The following is a 17,890-nucleotide window of genomic DNA, read 5'->3' as shown; positions in this document are numbered from 1 at the left end:
GTTAAGAAGAGGGCAGGGGTGGTACTGTTACCCCTGAAGAGGAAAAGAAAAATTACACGTGGAGAAGCAAGGCTCACTTCTTCATGCCGGAGCTCACAAAGCTACAAGGAGGGGCTAGAATAGGAACACAGCAGTGCCTGTTAGGGCTGTGTACTTTTTGAGTGAGCTGTGACAGAAAAAGACCAAGAACTAGGTGCCTGGCCGTCAGCACAGCAACTGCTGGAAGTTTTGAGACCCATTTTAAGCACAGAGGGCCCAACTGGGCACAATGAACCACATAATGTTAAATTAGAGTCAGGGTTTTTGAGTAGTTACTTTATTAAAGCTAAAAAAACAAGTTAAAATTACTACTACAATATTCACAGATGGCTAGCAAGTTTATAACTTCATAGAACAAGGACAGCCCAGTGCCCCTGAGGGTACAGAAACACTGACCCCTTCCTCTCTGCTAGCTCAGTTAAGACTACTGACAGTGCCTCCTGCAGATCGAGCACCAGGGGAGGGCACAGGGCAGCTGGGACCAGCAGTTCCTCAGGCTGGAGTGGAAGAGACAGCAGCCAGAGTTCCAGTGCAAATGCAAAATTGTTTCAAGATTACGGATTAAACTGTACCCAATATATTCACAGCTCAGGATGAGGAAGGCAGCTGGAATGAACACCTTGGATAAATAATCTCTACTCACTACAGAAATTCCAGAGGAAAGTTTCTTTCCATCAGCCCAGGACCCACACACACAAATATTTACAAAGAACTAGAAACAATCTACCAAGAACTAGTGTTTGACTCCCTTGCTGGTGCCAGAAGCTGGCAGGCAGGACAGTCAGCAGGATGTTGCTGCAGCAAAAGATACCAACAATTTTAAAAAAAGTCACCAGCAACGTGGTCTAAAGAAGAATGACACAACCCAGTCATGGGGCAGCTTCTGGGCTCCTTAGTTGAGCTCCTCTTTGATCGGGGTACAACCCGAGAAAAAGCTCGTATTGCTACTCAGCATTCTCTTCTTTCTCTTGACAAGGGGTATGTGGTTCTCTTGGGACTCATCATCTCTCACCAGCAGGGAAGCAGCAGTGCTGGGCTTCTTCAGGAACACATCTTGGTCTGTGATATCTTTCAGCACCTAGCAGAAAAGCAAGACAGACAATTCTGGAGCTGGTCCCAGCCCTGAAGAAGCCAGCCAGCTCGTGCTGGAGCTTGGAGGCAGCACATGCAGAAGTTGCCAGGCCCAACATCAAGAGTTGCTTCATTTCTTTACTCAACTCAAAATTCTAAGGACAAAATTAATGGTCTGAGAAAGAAGAGACAGCCTTTGGAATAGAGTGCAGAGGGCACACATGGGATAAGTCAATTCATCTAGCTGAGGCAAAATTACAGCTGTCAAGTCAGAGTGCCAATGGCTTAAGAATAGTAAGTTTGGTCGTAGACAGATACAATTTTGTCCTTTGAGCTCCTCCATTACCAGTCTCTTACTGCTGGAAGGTTCAGGAGAAAAGTATGGCAAGCCTGCATGGCAAAGTTTCAGTACAAAACCTTAAGAATTCAGCAGACTCGAAACTTAAATACAATCTGGCTTGACACCTGTCTGTTCAGAATTTTCTAGCAGCAGTCTACCACCTTAGGTTTTTTTCTTCTCTAAGACCCACCACTAGCTGTAACCAGGTGTGCACACACTCAGAACCAGGGTTCTTTCTTACAGCTATAGGCAGTACCTTTGTAGTTGGTGTGATGCACACAGGCTGAAAGAAGGTCTCTCCTGCAGTCACTTCGGTGGGGTCTTCGAGTTTGAAGGAACCTTCAAAGTCCCTGGTTTGGTCCTCACACGGGGTGGCATCCTGAGGGGCAGCACTAGTTTGAAGCACTTCTACAATATCCATCCCTTCCTTCCCCACCAACAGCTGAAGAGATACTAGGGGTCCCTAAGCCCCCTTCTCTCCAGTTGCAAAGTAACTCACCATACGGGATGCTACATGCCTCTGTCAGGCAACTGGTTTCATAAAACAGTCAAGAATTAAAGAACTACTATGGGAGGTGTCTGCTTCAAATCTCTAAGATCCAAGAGGAAGGCAGACATTTCCAGCAAGAGTTCTAACCAACATCAGCTGTTCGTGAACCTTCCTGATGCTACAACTCCCTCCTCAAATTATTTTTTTTAAAGAATGGAAGGGATAATCTGAAAATGACTTCCATGTTTGTGCCATCTGAAGCTAAAGATACAACTTTTATTTAATATGTGCAAAAGGAAGACTTAAATTGTCTTCAGATTCGTAGCTGACAACTGGCAGTAGGTAAATCTGACTGGGGACACCACACAGATTTCTGTATTTGGTGCAAGAGCCTGGTCCTGCAGGGGAAAACTTTGTACTCAGTTACCACAGATAAACTACAGGTACATTTCCAAGCATTTCAGAAAGGGGCATAAGCTTTAGCTTGACAAACTGTGTACGTACACTAATAACATAACCGCCGGCCCATCCATCCAGCTTTGCGAGAGCACGCCGTGTAGGCTGTGCACCACTGCTGCCACCGCAGCACTACTCACCTGAAAGCCAGCCTCTCTGTTTCTGCATCTTGTTGAGTCACAGCTACAGCCGTTGGTGCAGCCCACCTTCTGCTTCCTGCAGCCGCACTGCCGATTCCCACACCGGCCCTTGCAGGAGCACTAAGAGAAGAATTTTGTGCAGAAAGAGGTTTGGTGTTTTATAGACTGCATCTAGATCACTACAGCTGTCAACACTTCCAGCAATCTAAAGGACAGTACCATCCCCAAACTGCCAGGAAGCTTTTATTGTTTCACTGTCAGTCCTGCATCCCAGGAAAAGAAACAAGGTCTTTCCACCTACAGCCCCATCTCTTGCTTCAGTAGGCCCAAAATCAGCATCACCAATTACTCAATCCCTGACTTCAAGTTATCCAAAAGGATGCCAGTGTATCAAATAATCACACTGACATTTATGTACGAGGAGGCAAATCCGAGTCCCCATACCCAGGGCCCTCCATCTAGGCAGAGCTGATCCATTTTAGCTACTTCATGGCCTATCAGAGCAACGAACCTCTCTCATTTCTGGGTATGTGAAGCAGTAGCAGACTGCACAGACCAGCTGCTCCAAACTACAGCTCTGAGCTGAGCAGTAATTTGCACTGAAGCTCCACTGGGCTACGTAATGGACTCGTAAGAGTTCAAGTATCAAGCACAAACCCTCCTTCCTGCAACACAGACAAAAAGAACTCCCCAAAACCCAAACCACTCGGAGTACTGTAATTCAGAATGGATCAGGTTGACAAGCTCCAGTGAAAGGAGGGAAGTGATTCCCTTATAATTAATAACGAGTCAAAGGTAACTGCATCTTACCCCCAGCACGCTTTTCTTTGGTCCTTTGGCTGCTTTTACTGGAACCCACTCTGCATCCGTCTCCCCTCCAGACTCCCCCGAGTCAGAGAACAGCTCTTCCACATGCATTACTGGGGTCGGTGCACGGGGTTTTGCTGTCGTTTGCCGGCGAGTCTTTGGCTACACACAGAAATTATAAGGGTTGAGGCCCGAGAAGAAATAACAGTGGGTTTATGTTTTATTAAGGCACTTCAGAGTGCCACCACCACAGCCCCATTCCTCTCAGAGGGCCAAGAAGGACATAGGGTTAGGGAGGAGACAAGAGATCAAGCTGTCAGGGATTAAAAATCAAATCAGTCAATGTAAACTGTTAGAGTTTATAAAGATATCGAGTTGATAAATCCTTGGAAAATTAATAGATCTGTTTCACAGTCTTGGCAAAAATAGTTCTAGGTCATTTATTCCTCCCAGCAATAGATTTGGCTCTTTTGCAAAGTCATGATTACATTTTTTATGACAGATGCCTTGCTCCATGACTCAGAGACTGGAAATGCTACAGAGAGAACACCTGGATTGCTAAGGAGAATACAGAGTCAGACACAAGTGGACACCGAGGAATCAGGTTTGGGTTTTGGTGGGGTTTGTTTGTTTTTAAAGATCTAAAGACCAATGCAAGCTATTTTCAGAAGTATTCTGAAAACAGAAACCTTAAGGACTGTCTGAAGTAGAGACCAGGCTTACTTCAACAAGTGGAACAAGATGCTGTGTAAAAAGCAACTTGGGAGAAGGAAACCAAGATTATTAATAGCCAGTATGAACTTTTGATAAGAACCCAGGTACAACATAAGCATGAAAATTGGTATGCAGAATCCTTACTTTGGGTGGAATATAATCAAAAGAAGAATCTGGGGAGTCAGACGGGATTTGCTGAATGTGACGGAGCTTCTGTCCACTGGCAACTTGGAGGAGCAGCAGTTTCTGTTAAGAGGGACAAAAGAGTTAGCTTTGTAAAATACAGTAACCCAATTGCCAAGCAGCTCTTTTGTCTGTACAGGTCTCTACCTGTTTAAGAGTGTCGTTTTCCTGGAGAAGTTCTTGGTTCTTCTGACAGATCTCCCTCATTTTCTCCAACTCTTCCTCCTGTTGGCAAGACAAGATGAAATCTGTAGGCTTACGTGGAGGTAGCACAAATAGTTGTTTGGGACAGATTTTTCTATTTGGATCTTTCTTGCAAGATCAAAAGGGCTGCTTTGTATTCTCCAACAGGAGATCAGCTCTGACTAATCAGGAAAATCATTAGTGCCGATACCTTTATTTTAATGCGTAACACTGTCAATACAACAGAGAGAATTTGATCCTTTCAGAGTGATCACTTAAGATCTAAACTCCCTCTTTCTAAAGGCTTCTCTCCCAATCAGGTGCACCTAGACTGTTTTTGCTTTAAAACATCACTGAACAGGCCCTGCCACAGAAGCTTGCTACACCACTTAATTCTTAGTGCCAAGACAAGGTGCAGCTTGTAACATGTTTACATGACCAAGCCAAAGTTCTTTGCTCTGCTCAGCAAAGGATTAGTAACAGCGTGTTGAATATCCTCACTAAAGGTGCTCTGAGCATGGAAGAAGTTTGTACAAGCTGGTCAGACTGTAGCAGGCCTCGTAGCTGTATTTACATTTATTTAATGGAAGAAGATACATAAGAGAAAAAACCCACAGGCTTACTCAGACCTGTATGGCAACCATCCCCTGCAACAACTGAATCGAGCAATCTTAGCTACGAATGGAAACACTCTCAATCCTTCTGCATCTCCCTCACTCTAAAGCTACTATTCCAATTAACAGGTAGCCCTAATGAGCACACCCTCCCCAAGCCACATCCAGACACTCTACCTGGAACTTGAGTCGCTCTTGCAGCTGTTTCTCCTGCTCATTCAGTGACTCTTCCAGTCTCTTCTCTGCTGCTTCTTTTTGCTGAAATTGGCTAAGCAGGTACAGAACCTAAAACCAAGTTAATATAGCAGAGACAGACGTGAATTCCTAAACAGACACCTGGCAGCCCAGGCATCGAAGGCCTTGATAATTTTGGAAAGATTCTTTCTGCCACTTCCAGCATGATTCCACCCTGATCTACTTGAAAAGTTGTCTGGTGCTCAGGTGTAACATCCGCGCTTAAAGCACTGCAAAAAGTTATTGAATAAAACAACTTGCATAGGACAGAAGACTTAATAGTAACAAAAGCCCAAGAAATCTCCCTATCTGCAAGAGTCTAACAAATCCTGATCTGATATACAGCCATGGATTGGTTTCAGCACATCTCCTTTGTCTTTATCTCTGAGCAGATCTGGGAATCAGTCTCAGGATTTCTGTCCCTTATGTTTTACCTTTTCTTGGTGGTGTTGTTCCTGCACCAAAAGATGATTTTGGAAATCAGCCTCCATCTCTGTTATGTGGTTTCGCTCTTCAATCAGCATCTTTTGCATGTCCGAGCAGCTGGCTTTACTCTGCTGAAGGCTGCTCTCCAGTTTGCTTTCCTGCACCTTTGAGGAGACCAGCTGAAAAACAAAAGCAAGATGATTGCTTGGCATCGAGTTCCATGTTTCATCACATCTGTTGGGACAGACATGCTGCAGTCTGAAGGCGAAGCATTTCTCTTTTATTTCCAGCCACCCTAAGAATTGGACTGGTCATCAGCAACAAGGAGACTAGACACAAGATTCAGAGCTACACATCTGACAACCAGTGTGGAAACGTGAATGTTAGCAGTTCTAGATTAATCTCCTTTCCTATAGCACTTTAAATCAGAGTATTGAGGGGGACCCCAAAAATAAATGCTCCCCCTTATCAGCTCCTTCATTCTTTTCCTTTCATTTCCAAGAACCAGGGCCTGATATACAGTTCTGTCATTCAGTTGCTCTTTCCTCAATTCCACGTTAGCCCAATTCCTGCTCTCTCCTACCCCCGGTCTTGTTCGAGCTTCTCTCATCTCAACATCCATTCCACTCTGACCTCAGAGAGTCCTCCCCTTGTCTCCCTGCAGGGAGGCAAAGTGATTTACAGTACAGAATATTTTAATCAGGAGTTGTGAGGGAAATCAACCTCATCCAGAACAAGAGTGCTTCAGCTGAATTCATCTCTGCTGTCAGCCTGTTAGTCACTTCCTTTCACTCCTGGCTAAGCAGACTTAGAGCCTTTGTTTTTAGTGACAAAATAGGAAAATTCAGAATTTACCTCTCCAAGGAGATACTTCAAAGCACATTTAGCCTCTAGAATTGTTGCAATACTGTCCCAACGCTGTTTCGCACGATCTCCATTGTCTGCATCCAAGAGTTTCTGCTGTAGATCCGCTATCTGGGCACTCCTTTGGAAAAAGGCATGTATTTGAGGTTACAACACAGGAAAAAACCTGGGCTAAAGTTACTGTCACCAGAATATTAGACAAAATAGTTCCAGTTAGAATTCTGACTGCTTAATATGGCAGCTGGAGTCTGCAATGTGATACCAGGGAGTTTCTCCTCACCTCCACACTTCCAAGGAAAAGTGCAGTGTTCCCCTCATACAGAGATGCTCACAAACAGCTAAGAAAAAAGCCATCTTAGTGACCGAGTAGTGTCCTTGTAACCCAACATGTAGGAAAAATTCAAACCAGGAAAGCCATGTGGTCTTATCTCAGCATTTTTAGTGTCAGTGTATAAGTTATTTTACTTTCTCTTCTGTTTCACAGAGGAGTTGTAGATAAAGATGAGGAAAAAAACCAGAGGCAAGGTTGTGTAAATCAGCATTTTTCTACTGCCTTACCTGAGCCCCATCTCAGTTTCCAGGCTTTCTATCTGCTTCGATATGGAAACGTCCATCTCTGATGCCTCCAAATCTGCGAGGGAGTAGGTGCGTCTCTAAAGAATTGCAGCAATGGACAGAAGGGAGCAATAGGTGAAGAAATGCAGATGACTGGGCTTTCATTTACAGACATTTCAGCAAAGAGCTGTACTATTATAAAAGCCTCCAAGTATCTCTCTATAGCTTAAATGCCATTGCTCCTTCCCAAAAGCATAGAGTCTTTGATAAGGGGTGTGACCCACTCACATCCATCAGATTCAATGCATTAAGTAATGAGTTACTTTAATTCTGTTCCCTGACATGCCAGAAGACAGTAACAGAAAGGGAACCAACCACCTCCATCCCTGCCTTCTGAGGGAAAAGGGCAAATAGGAGAGAATAAGTTCTAGTACTTGCTGCATAGCCTGAGGTGTGGGACAGGGAAAATGGCATTTCCCTCTCTCTTACCCGGAGCTTTAGAGGTGGGTTTTCCCCAGCCTCTTTCTTCTCTTTAAGCTGAAGGAGCTCCTGTGCCAAGATCTTTCTGTCCTCCAGAAGGTCTGCAAGGTGCCGTCGAGCCTCTTCAGTACTAACAAGAACCTCTACTTCATTTGCAAGCCAGCTCTGGAGGGAAAAAAGCCATCAAAACCCAAAAAACAGTATAGTGGCTCACTGTAGTCCCAGCTTCAGGACTGAACCCTCGGAAATGCCTTCACAGGTAACCTAAGTAATCACACTGCCTCGCTTAATATATAATTCTGTGTTCCTCCCCTCTGCTCTCCAGCCATCAAACCCATCTTTGTTAACTCCGTAGGTGCTGCTAAGTTTGCCCATTGTTTGTTGCAATGCACAACACATTGTCACCCACTTTTACTCGTGCAGCAACTCCTTCCATTCCCCGATTTTGAGTCTCTTTCCGTTTATCTGCAGCCTCCCGTTGTTTCTGCAGAGCATCCTTTAAGCGCTTGTTAGCAGCTGCTGCCTGTAAAATATTTTAGTAGTTACTTAATAATCTGCAACAGTTGAAAACAAAGTATTCCCAATGCAAGCCAGCCATTGAGACAATGAGAGCTTAGGGTTAATAAAACCAGAACAACTTTAGAATTAAGTGAAGACTAGAGAGTCCGTTACTTTATTTCCTTTGCTGAGATTCCCAGTTTAAAGACAACCTGCTCTGAGGCCTAATCATAGAAGAAAGCATTCAAAATGTGGGTTTCAAGATGCATTTCTTCTATACAGCCATCCTGAAAAGAATTTTGAACTGCAATCTAGCATGTCCACCCAAGCTCATTTTAGACTTTCTAACCTGGGTTTCTGTAATAGCTTTGCCACAGCAGCTTGATGGCTCAAAAGGTAATTTACCCTTTAAGAAGCAAATTGAACTAGAATCCCTCAAAGGCTACAAGGCAGAAGCATGATATTTTTCTACAGAGAAGAAAGCACCTAATTCCAGATCTTCAAACTGCTTTTAAGAAGCTTCTGCGTATTCTATTACAACCTCCAACCATGCTCTGCAGACCTTCAGGAATTGATCAGGAGTTTTTAGCAGATACCAGCTCCTTACCTCTTCTGTTTTGCGCCGAAGTACACTGGCCTGCTTCTGGAAATCTCGTTCTAGCTTAAGTAGCTCATATTGCCTCTTGCGATCCTGCAGGGAAAAAATGTTAAGACAGGTGGAAAAAAAAAAATCATATCCCATTAATACTTCTGGCCATTTTCACCCTTCTTGGAACAGAATAATTACATTTGCCATTCTGCAACACAAGTGCTTCACGGTAATTATTTCACTGATCATTGCGAGCTTAAGCGATGTACTACCTCCGAGAACAAGTGGCTGTTAGGGGCTGCACACTTGCCATTAAAAAGGTTTAGGAGCCTAAAGGCTGTCCGAGACCTCAGACCTAAAGTTTAAGACTTAGGATCCTAAAGCACGGAGGAGCAAACTTGTTACAGTAAGAATTCCCGTGAGACCAGAACTCAAGAGGTGCAGATGTTTGCTATCCATTGCACTTGAATGCTACAAGCAGCTGGGTTTCATTAACAAGTCTCACTGTTTACCTGCAGCTTCAATAACCCTTTGAAAGTTTAAATACCTCCCATTCTGTGGCCAAACCCTACAACTTCAAGTACTTAAAAATATTAAATATTTTTGCCTCCTGCTTTAGAGATGATTCATGACAACTGTGTTGATAGCTTTAAGATCTCCAGACATAAGCCAGTCCATTTACACCAACTGGTGAAAGGTGGCAACCATATGAACTAACCTTATCTTCAAAGCATTCCCCAGATGTTTTTCAGATGCTTGCTAGTTAAACAAAGCCTTGCAGCAAACACCTTAATGATTTGTTTCACTCTTCGCAGGGAGGTACAGTTTAGGGGCTTATTGTTTGCTCACCCGTGCTTTCAGCTGGATCACTTCCTTGTCCTTCTGTTGTTTCCATTGCCTGAATTTCTCAGCATCTTCTTTCATTTGGCGCATCAGCTGTACTCGTTGGCTTTTCATTTCCTGAAAAATAGAAGCGGTACTTGCATGCTGGGTAGTTTCAACCTACACTCCCCTAGTGCCTGTCAGGGGCGAGGGGTGGCAGACGGGAAATATTACAATGTGCTGCCCGCTCCGAGTACATGCCTAAGGACACCCTCAAAGTGCTAAAATCCAGGAATTCATCTTTTAAGGCATGAAGAGAAGACTAACACATGCACGGTACACACATGGTGTGCACAAAGTGAAGCCAAGTGATTCAACCGAGGCAATTAATTATCGGAATAGCATGAAGCAGCTCTGGGCTTCTTCTATCCCCAAGCCTCAGTAGTCACCTGCCTATTTTATTACACCAGCAATCGTGGTCACGTAGCCAAAAGGAATATCTTGCCAAAAAACTGCTGTTCTCAGTCTAACAAAACAGAAAGTATGTGCATTCTGTCTGAAAGCTGCTTTGTCTACAACGGAGCAAGCCTGAGAACTGCACGCTAGGGTTGGTTACCCTGATCTCCTGGTTCAGCTTGGAGACTGTGCGCTCTGTAGACTCCTTCAGCTTTAATAGCTTTGATTGCTCATTCAGCTTTTTCTTCAGCTCATTTATTTGCCCTTCCAACTCCAGAAGTCTCTTCCGACGCCGTTCACTCAGTCTGTAAAGAAATCACACTTTAAAAACAGGTCCCCCCAATTACTGTTATTCTCAATCAAGGATTCTCGAACTTTGGAGACACCTCATGAAAACCCAGGCAATTGTGGATTATAGCCTTTCCCACTGATGAGAGCCCACTATCAGGCTCCTCTGCAATTCACATAACTCCCACAGCCGTTAAAGGGATGCATTTGCATCAAAATAAGAGCTTTTACAAATAGCAGAAACGCAGTACAATGACTTTTTACAGGGACATTAACACAATTTTCAGTGCTATAAGCCACACAGCTTGCACAGTCACTCTTACTTGGCTTGGTTGACATCCTTCTTTGCCATATGCAGAGCAAGGATCAACTCTTCCTTTTCTTTTTGCAAATTGCTGACCTCCAGCTCCAGATCCTTGATATTAGTCTAGAAAGGACAAGAGTAGTAAGTCTCCAAATAAAAGCCTTGAAACTCCACTCTGAGACAAAGCTTTAAGACAGAAGGCCTTGAAAAACCACACTCCTGTGGCTAACAGCTTATCTCAGGGACAAGACCATCTTCTGTGGCAGAGCTGTCTGTAGGTAGCTGGGCACGGTCATCCCTCCCCCTTCTCTACTGACCCCTGTAGTTAACTGCCCCCCACGTCCAAGGGGGCAGTGACCCAGCTTCAGGAAACCCAGTGAGAACACGCTCATGAGAGGACAGATCTTCCCTTCCCTCCTCACCATGCAGTGACTGCTTTAAACAGGTAAAAAGAAACTGAACATAGCCTTCCAAGAACTATTTCAGAAGAGTTTACCTGGTATTGGGACTGAATGGGCTCCAGCTGACTATCATTCTGGGTCATTTTTTTGGCAAGTGCCTCTTTCAGAGACAGGGCTTTGTTCAATTCAAGCAGCTCTTTGGACATCTGTGCTTGACGGAGGGCATGTTGAGTGGTGAAGTCATCCGAAGATCTCTTGGTATCCTGGCCCATCTCAGCTTCCTGGAGGAGACACAGCAGTGAGCTGGAGAGGCCAGCCGAAAGCTCTTCAACTACCTGGTCAGAGTTTTTGCAGAACACCGCAAATTCTGCCCCCCTTTCCCCCCCACCAAAAAAAAAGTAGATATTCAGAAATTAGAATAGGTTATTGACACATTATTTACCAACATTTGGATTAGAAAATTGGCATAAGGATGCAGATAAAAGAGGGATGAGGGGATAAAAACATGCCCCTGGTAAGGTCTGCACTGCTGGACTCTCCTCACTTACAGCTGTAGCATCCTGCTCAGAGCTTGCCATCTCCGCAGCAGCTTCCATTGTAGCAGCATTTTCACTCTATGCAGGACAAAGAGAAGAAACTTTTGGTAAAAGGTGAAAGATGAAGCAAAATGAAGCCAATAACAGTCTGTTGGCCTATGACAAAGCATAATGTTATTCTCCTCTGCCCAGAAAGCTGTATCTGGGAAAGAGGATGCCATTGTTTTCCTCCTTAGTAAAGTGAGCACACTCCTCCTGGACTAGCTGGACAAGGCACTCTTTCTAGTCCTCCCTGAACTCCACCATTGGCAGCCAGCTCCTCACAAGAGTCAGGAAGAGGGGGAAGGTCTAGCAAGGGAGAACAGAGAAGTTCCTCAATTAGACAAAGATTTGGCAACTTCTATTTAACAATTTCAGGTCTCTGCAGCTTGGGTCACTCATTAAAACTACCAAGTTCATAACTGTCCTTCCAACTTTTGGATTGTAAATCCACGCTAATCTCCCACTTTCAGATTCTTTTATGAAGACTCTTCCACTTAAGCACAAGGGGCCTTTCTGCAGCATTAAAAGCACAGCAGGACAGCTTGTTTTGAAAGGGATATCAAGAGTAATTCCTTGTAATTCCTGGGCTCCTCAAGCAAGGTTTCTGCAGAGTGGAATCCACTGCTCAGCAGATTGGCAGAAGAACCTAGATTTCATTTGTAAACTCACTCAGCACAGTCTTTTCTCTCCCCGGATTCAGTCTTACCTGAAACTGAGCCAACACTTGCTGCAGATCGCGAATCACCTCTACGTTCTCTTTTAGTTCCGCATCTTCTACAGTCTCTACCAGCTTCTGCAGATCAAGCTTGCATCTGCAACGCAGACACAGGAATGAGTCCATGAGTATTACCTGGCACGTTTGTGTCACACGTGCCAATAAGGAACAGCTTTCCCCACTGAACATACAAATGAGCTCTGGATGACCAAACACAAATTGACTGTATCCAGTTTATCCCAACAAAAACAATTAATGCAGAAAGATACTTCCTCAGCATGAGTAGGGTGTGGAAACAGACTTACAGAGCATGTTGCTGAAGTTGTTCTAGTTTGGCATTCATCTTCTCATTTTCTTGTTCTGTCTAAGAGAAGGCAGAATTATACTGAATTGTAGGAGAAGCAAAGTGAGAAGCCAGCAAACAACTAATTTATTTGTAGCAAAAGATATGTTGTCAGTTTGTGGCAAATCAATGTACTGAAAGATCCTGCATGATCATCACTGTTAGTCTGCTTAGACTTAACACCCTTTTTGTCAGAAATATACACTGCAGGGAACCAAATCAAAGCAGAGCAGGGTGGGGAAGAGAGAGGAGAGAAAGCACCTGTGCAAGTGCTGGTATTTCAAACATTAAAGCAATAGAAAAGCTGAAAGATTCAGGTCTACTTTTCCCCACTGAAGCCACCAGATGTATAGGCTCTGACAGGATGTCCTGTCTTACAGAACTACTACTGATTAATCTTCAGCTACAAGGGGGAGTCATGCAACTTAAAGCTCTTCCTGGGTAACTGAACCTTACCAGAATGATCCTCTCCAACATCTGTGCTGTCTGACCAGCAGCCTCACTCAGCCCTCGGCTCAGCTTCTGATTCTCCTCCATTAGCGACTGGTTCTTCTCCATCAGGGACTGAAGATTCTCCGAAGGTGCCATACTACTGAAACATTAAAGACCAGTTTGCTTGTGAACGTGATTTTTCTAGAGGTTTGTAATAGCACTGAAATTGCCTCCAAGGTTCCTAAACAACTTACAATAAATATGGGTTGTAGCAGATGAACAGAAATAACTGGAGGAAGTCTAATCTCAATTTAAAAAACTTAAGTACTATAGGATACCAAAAGTAGACTTTTGCAAGAGAAGAAAACACCCTTTGAAACAGTAATGCTGTTTAACCATGGCAAGCCTGTAAACTGCATGTACTGGGTTTTGAAACATCCTGAGAAGACAATACCTACACATTCCAACTCTTCCCTGCATTTTGTGCTTTTAAGAACAACGGAGATGGAGGTGCCCTGTATTTAGGGGCAGAGGGGTGAGGAAGAAGAGAGATGCATTGGTCAGAGAAACAGATGCTTCTTTAGGAGACATTGCCTAGTTCCTCTCATATTTCCTTGCACTGATTTTTTTGCGATCTTAAAGAGCTTGTTACAAAACTAAATGACCCATACATGCATGGAATTTCAGTAAGTATAACAAAAAGAACAAAAGGAGGAAAAACCAAAATTGTCTAGATCCTATTAGTAAGTGACCAGTTTGGTCTTCCCCCACTCTACAGCACTGTCTGGAGCAAAGGAGATTTAGATAGAGCCTTTGCTGATGGGTGATGCCCATCAGATAGATTGAGCATTCATCTATAAATCTTACTTGACAGACACTGGGAGGGTCCCTCCATGGGCCTGCAGCAGTAACACCTGTAGCTGTTGAACCTGGAAAGAAACAATCATTTCTTGTAAATGTCTCCCATACAGTAACTAGATGGTTGAAGGAACACTTAAGATCCTTCGTCTTATCAAGAATCACGGGCTCCACAACTCTCCTTTTACCATTGCCCGTGGAAAGGAATCATGTTGCTACAGTATTTCAATTAATTTACTCCTAAAAAAAAACCTGACCTGCTCTTCATCAGGAATGCTCAGATCGGAGCATGTTTGTTATTCATGTATTCCCCTTATACCAATCTCAAAAGAGAAACACATACTAAATATCTTCTGCACATTTTCTGTAGCTGGGCATCCTGTGTCTTTGCTTGCTGTTTACTGAGCTTACGACCAAAAAGATAGATCCATTCCTCTCACATGAAGAAAGCACCCAAGTACCTGCTGCTTCAGGTGATGCAGCTCAGCCGCCTGGGGATCGAGGTTGACAATTGGTTTATTTTTTATTTTTCTTGCTCTGTCAGCATAACGCAAAGTATTTAGAGTTTCTTCTAAATTGGAATCCGCTGGGCTTACACAGGCAATCATGAGAGTGTGGCTGTTACCACCCAAAGAATCTGAGAAGGAAAACAAGGCACAAACAATGCTCAGAGAGAGCAAGAATGACTAGGAAGATATCTTTAAGACCTCTAAGACCACATGAGTGCATCTCTATACTACAGCTAGAAGATATCCAGCCCCAATAATACTGTTGTCCTGTTAAGTAATTGCTGTAATTTCTGTCTCCCATTTCTGGCATAGTTCTTCCAGGTTTTCCCCTCCCTTCTCCCACACAGTAATACTCAAGACATCCATGGACAGATATCAGAATTTACACTATCTTCCAATTTAAAGAATTATTGGCTAAGAACATGTTTGTTCAGATCATCAAGCTGCATGGCATTTTATCCTTTGGTATTACACGTATTTATGAGACACTTATTTATGAGTCCATCTCAATGCATTTGTAACCTAAAAATAAGAGTATAGATAAGGTCCAGCCTTCAGCAAGGAGAGGAACTGAACCAATAAAAGCAATCCCTTTGTCAATAGCAGCTATGGCTTTGAACTGCAGTTGTACAGCTGTTAGGGGGTTTTGCTACTTTGTTATTTAAAGTGCATCTGTAGATTTAGGCTTTATCATCACCCATCTCTTACCTTGCAGCAGTCTTGTTAACTTTGAGTCTCTGTAGGGGACAAACCCGCCCTTTTTATTTTCATCACCCAGAGCACTAATCACATTCCCCAGGCAGAGGAGACCTCTGTTTATGTTGATGCCTGCATGCAAACAGATCACAGTGAGTAGAGCTACCTCAACAGCTAATAACTGGTCACTTTGTATCCTTATTTAAAAATTTTAAAAGGTTAAAATAAAGCACGTTATAAGGGTTAAATAACTGCTTTGCTTTTCCTGACAAGGACTCAATTTCTGAACTCAGAAGTGGTAAGAAACCCAAGCTATACCAGTCTCTTTTAGTCGGTCTCCCTCAGCCTTGGTCTTCTTTTGTCTCTCAGAGCCAGCAAGATCAACCAGGTGTAGCTTGGAGTGAAAGCTGGTGTTCCTATGGCACAAACAGACTCTTTTACTCTCTCAAATAAACATGTAGTTAGGCAAGGAGCAGTCCAGTGGCTACTACAGTTGAGCTACCAGGCTGAAAAACATACTTCATACCAGAGACACCCAAACAAAGGAACTGCCCCAAGAGGCTGAGCTGAGTTCATCCCAGACCAAGAAAGAATGACAGGACTATGAAATTTTGAAAGTCTGGCTCCTAACAGCTGCTAGGAGTAGCTGCACAATCACACTTACTTGTCATTTTTCTTTTTCTGATCAATGCAAACAGTGAAGATGGCATGGGACCGCGAGGACTGGGAGTTCATTGCCGTGGAGGCCACCGTTCTGGAATTGTTCCCTTGCTCTAAGCAGGATACAGTATCTTGGGCACAGGTGACATTTCTTTCTGTTAACCCTACAATCTGTATCCAGGGAGAAAGACGACAGTGAGCAGCAAAATATTACACATAAAAACATTAATGGATCAAAGCCACAGGTGACATCAACACCTAAGTTGTGTGTGTGACAACTGTCAGCCTACCCACCCCTGCAAACTGAAACTGTATGAATGAAGAACAGCCGATAGATGGAAGTTTAACTACAAAACAAGTACACAGAGTAAGCAGTAGCACAAGATTTTTTTTCTTTTACAGTGCACATCTGTACAAAACTACTAAGAAAATAACTTGAACATTTGAATAGCTTCCCTTCAGGATCCCTTTGTTGCACACTACATCTGCCAAACCAAAGAGCACAATTGCAACAGAGTTTGAAATCTGGTGAAGGGACCTAAAGTACAACATTATCAGATATTCACCCAAATCAGCCTTCAAAAAAAGTCAGAACAGGACTTGCAAATGGCTTTGTCATGACTGTCTAACCCTATTGGCGTTACCCTTTGAGTGAACTCAAGAGTCACCAAGAGCTCAATTTATATAAAGCAGTGCTCAAGGAATCAGACAGTTGTTTCACCAAAACGTTCGTCCCTAGCCATGCCACCCCCTTATGCACCTACATCTACCCAGGCCACAGACCTTTATGCCTTCTTTAGGATCTTCCCGTATACTGATTTGAGAAGAGCGCTCTCTTGACGGGCACAGCAGGTCTAGAATATCCTCATTGTAGATCTGAAAGCAGCAGAACAGCAGTTCAGAACGAGCAGGCTCACAAGAGAACAATTTGCATATAGAACGATGTACAGTTACACTGAAATCATGGCTAACTCTGTGTGACTTTATATTCATTTTACCTTTAAAAAAAGATAGCTAGGACTCAGAATCCAGTTCCTGACAAAGCCTTATGTAGTCTTAGGTTTTGATTTAACAATAAATACCTGCTACTTGAAGGAGGTGGCCTCATTAAAGCTCACTTTATGTGCTATTCACAACTTTGTAATAGTTTTAAAATCGAAACAACTTTTACCTCTAGATAAGAAACTTTGAGGACGAATTCCCAATCCTGTCTTTGCTCCTTCTCCTTAAACAGCAGTTTGATGACCCGAGGGATGACCCCCACACTGGGGTCATCCTCTTGACTGGCAGTGTAGGTACCTCCCATAGAGTACGTTTTTCCAGATCCCGTCTGTCCGTAGGCTAAGACAGTGGCATTATACCCTGGGGGAACAAAGGGCACCTGGATCAGATGGTCACGTGGGAATCAGAAAAAACTTCGGTGAACAAAGCTGCATTCTAGTAAAAGCATTCTTCCAAAAAAGCACTGTCCCTCGCTGCCACTTTACCCAGCCTTTATATACAGGTCGCAGTTAGCAACACCAAGGAAAAAAGTCAATTAAAAGCCCCCCAAAGCACAGATAAAACTATTCTTCCAGCTTTATAAGCCCGCTCTGTTGCTGTACTAGAGTTAGTCACAGAAACACAGTGTAAGGTCTCTGTCATCCCAGCTCCGCTGTAGCATCAGTAACGAGTTCTGGTACAGGATGCTTATATCCTTAGTACAGTTCTCCTACCTTATATAAATAGCTTCAGGAATTAAAAAGACCCCATGAACACACACAGGTCACTTTGATAGCCCAACAGAGTACAACTGCTTCTGAACAGGGAAGATCTGGCACTTCCCACTAGAGACTGGAGCCATGGTCTAGACAGCACAGGATTTTATTTTCTGAGAAGACCAAAGAATAAATGAGCTAGAATAGAGAACTAAACAGAGCAGCACTTCCTTCCACACACCTGCACCCCCCAAAGCCCCCCAGTATTTTAAAACAGAGCTTGACCGCAGTCACTACAAACCTTTGAAGATGCCCCGTATGAGCGGGGCGACGGCTGTGTTGAAGACTTCCTCTTGTTCAACAGAGGGGTCGAACACATAGTCATAGGTGAACGACTTATCGTTCCCCACCACCACCTGCGGGGAGAGAAGGGACAGCGCTCAGCGAG

The 17,890-nt window shown here is 43.7% G+C and overlaps 1 protein-coding gene across 1 annotated transcript; it reads right to left on the bottom strand.

Annotated features, from left to right (window-relative positions):
• Nucleotides 1–931: 931 nt before the first annotated feature.
• On the bottom strand, nucleotides 932–17,884 carry KIF4A (kinesin family member 4A; the record flags this gene model as incomplete). Its single annotated transcript, XM_010082325.1, has 29 exons — nucleotides 932–1,117; nucleotides 1,707–1,829; nucleotides 2,537–2,656; nucleotides 3,347–3,505; nucleotides 4,202–4,303; nucleotides 4,388–4,465; nucleotides 5,215–5,322; nucleotides 5,706–5,876; nucleotides 6,553–6,682; nucleotides 7,120–7,214; nucleotides 7,606–7,761; nucleotides 8,006–8,119; nucleotides 8,702–8,785; nucleotides 9,533–9,643; nucleotides 10,122–10,266; nucleotides 10,573–10,676; nucleotides 11,050–11,235; nucleotides 11,503–11,568; nucleotides 12,239–12,344; nucleotides 12,553–12,611; nucleotides 13,047–13,182; nucleotides 13,890–13,951; nucleotides 14,342–14,517; nucleotides 15,098–15,217; nucleotides 15,404–15,501; nucleotides 15,750–15,916; nucleotides 16,529–16,621; nucleotides 16,917–17,107; nucleotides 17,744–17,884. Coding segments are annotated over 29 exons (3,587 nt in total), but the record flags the coding sequence as incomplete, so codon positions are not given.
• Between the last annotated feature and the right edge of the window lie 6 nt (nucleotides 17,885–17,890).

Source organism: Pterocles gutturalis, unplaced genomic scaffold (assembly GCF_000699245.1).
Source record: "Pterocles gutturalis isolate BGI_N339 unplaced genomic scaffold, ASM69924v1 scaffold25509, whole genome shotgun sequence".
NCBI classification, from domain to species: Eukaryota; Metazoa; Chordata; class Aves; order Pterocliformes; family Pteroclidae; genus Pterocles; species Pterocles gutturalis.
The sequence above is the reverse complement of the archived record's forward strand: the minus strand, read 5'-3'. Positions and strand labels throughout refer to the sequence as shown.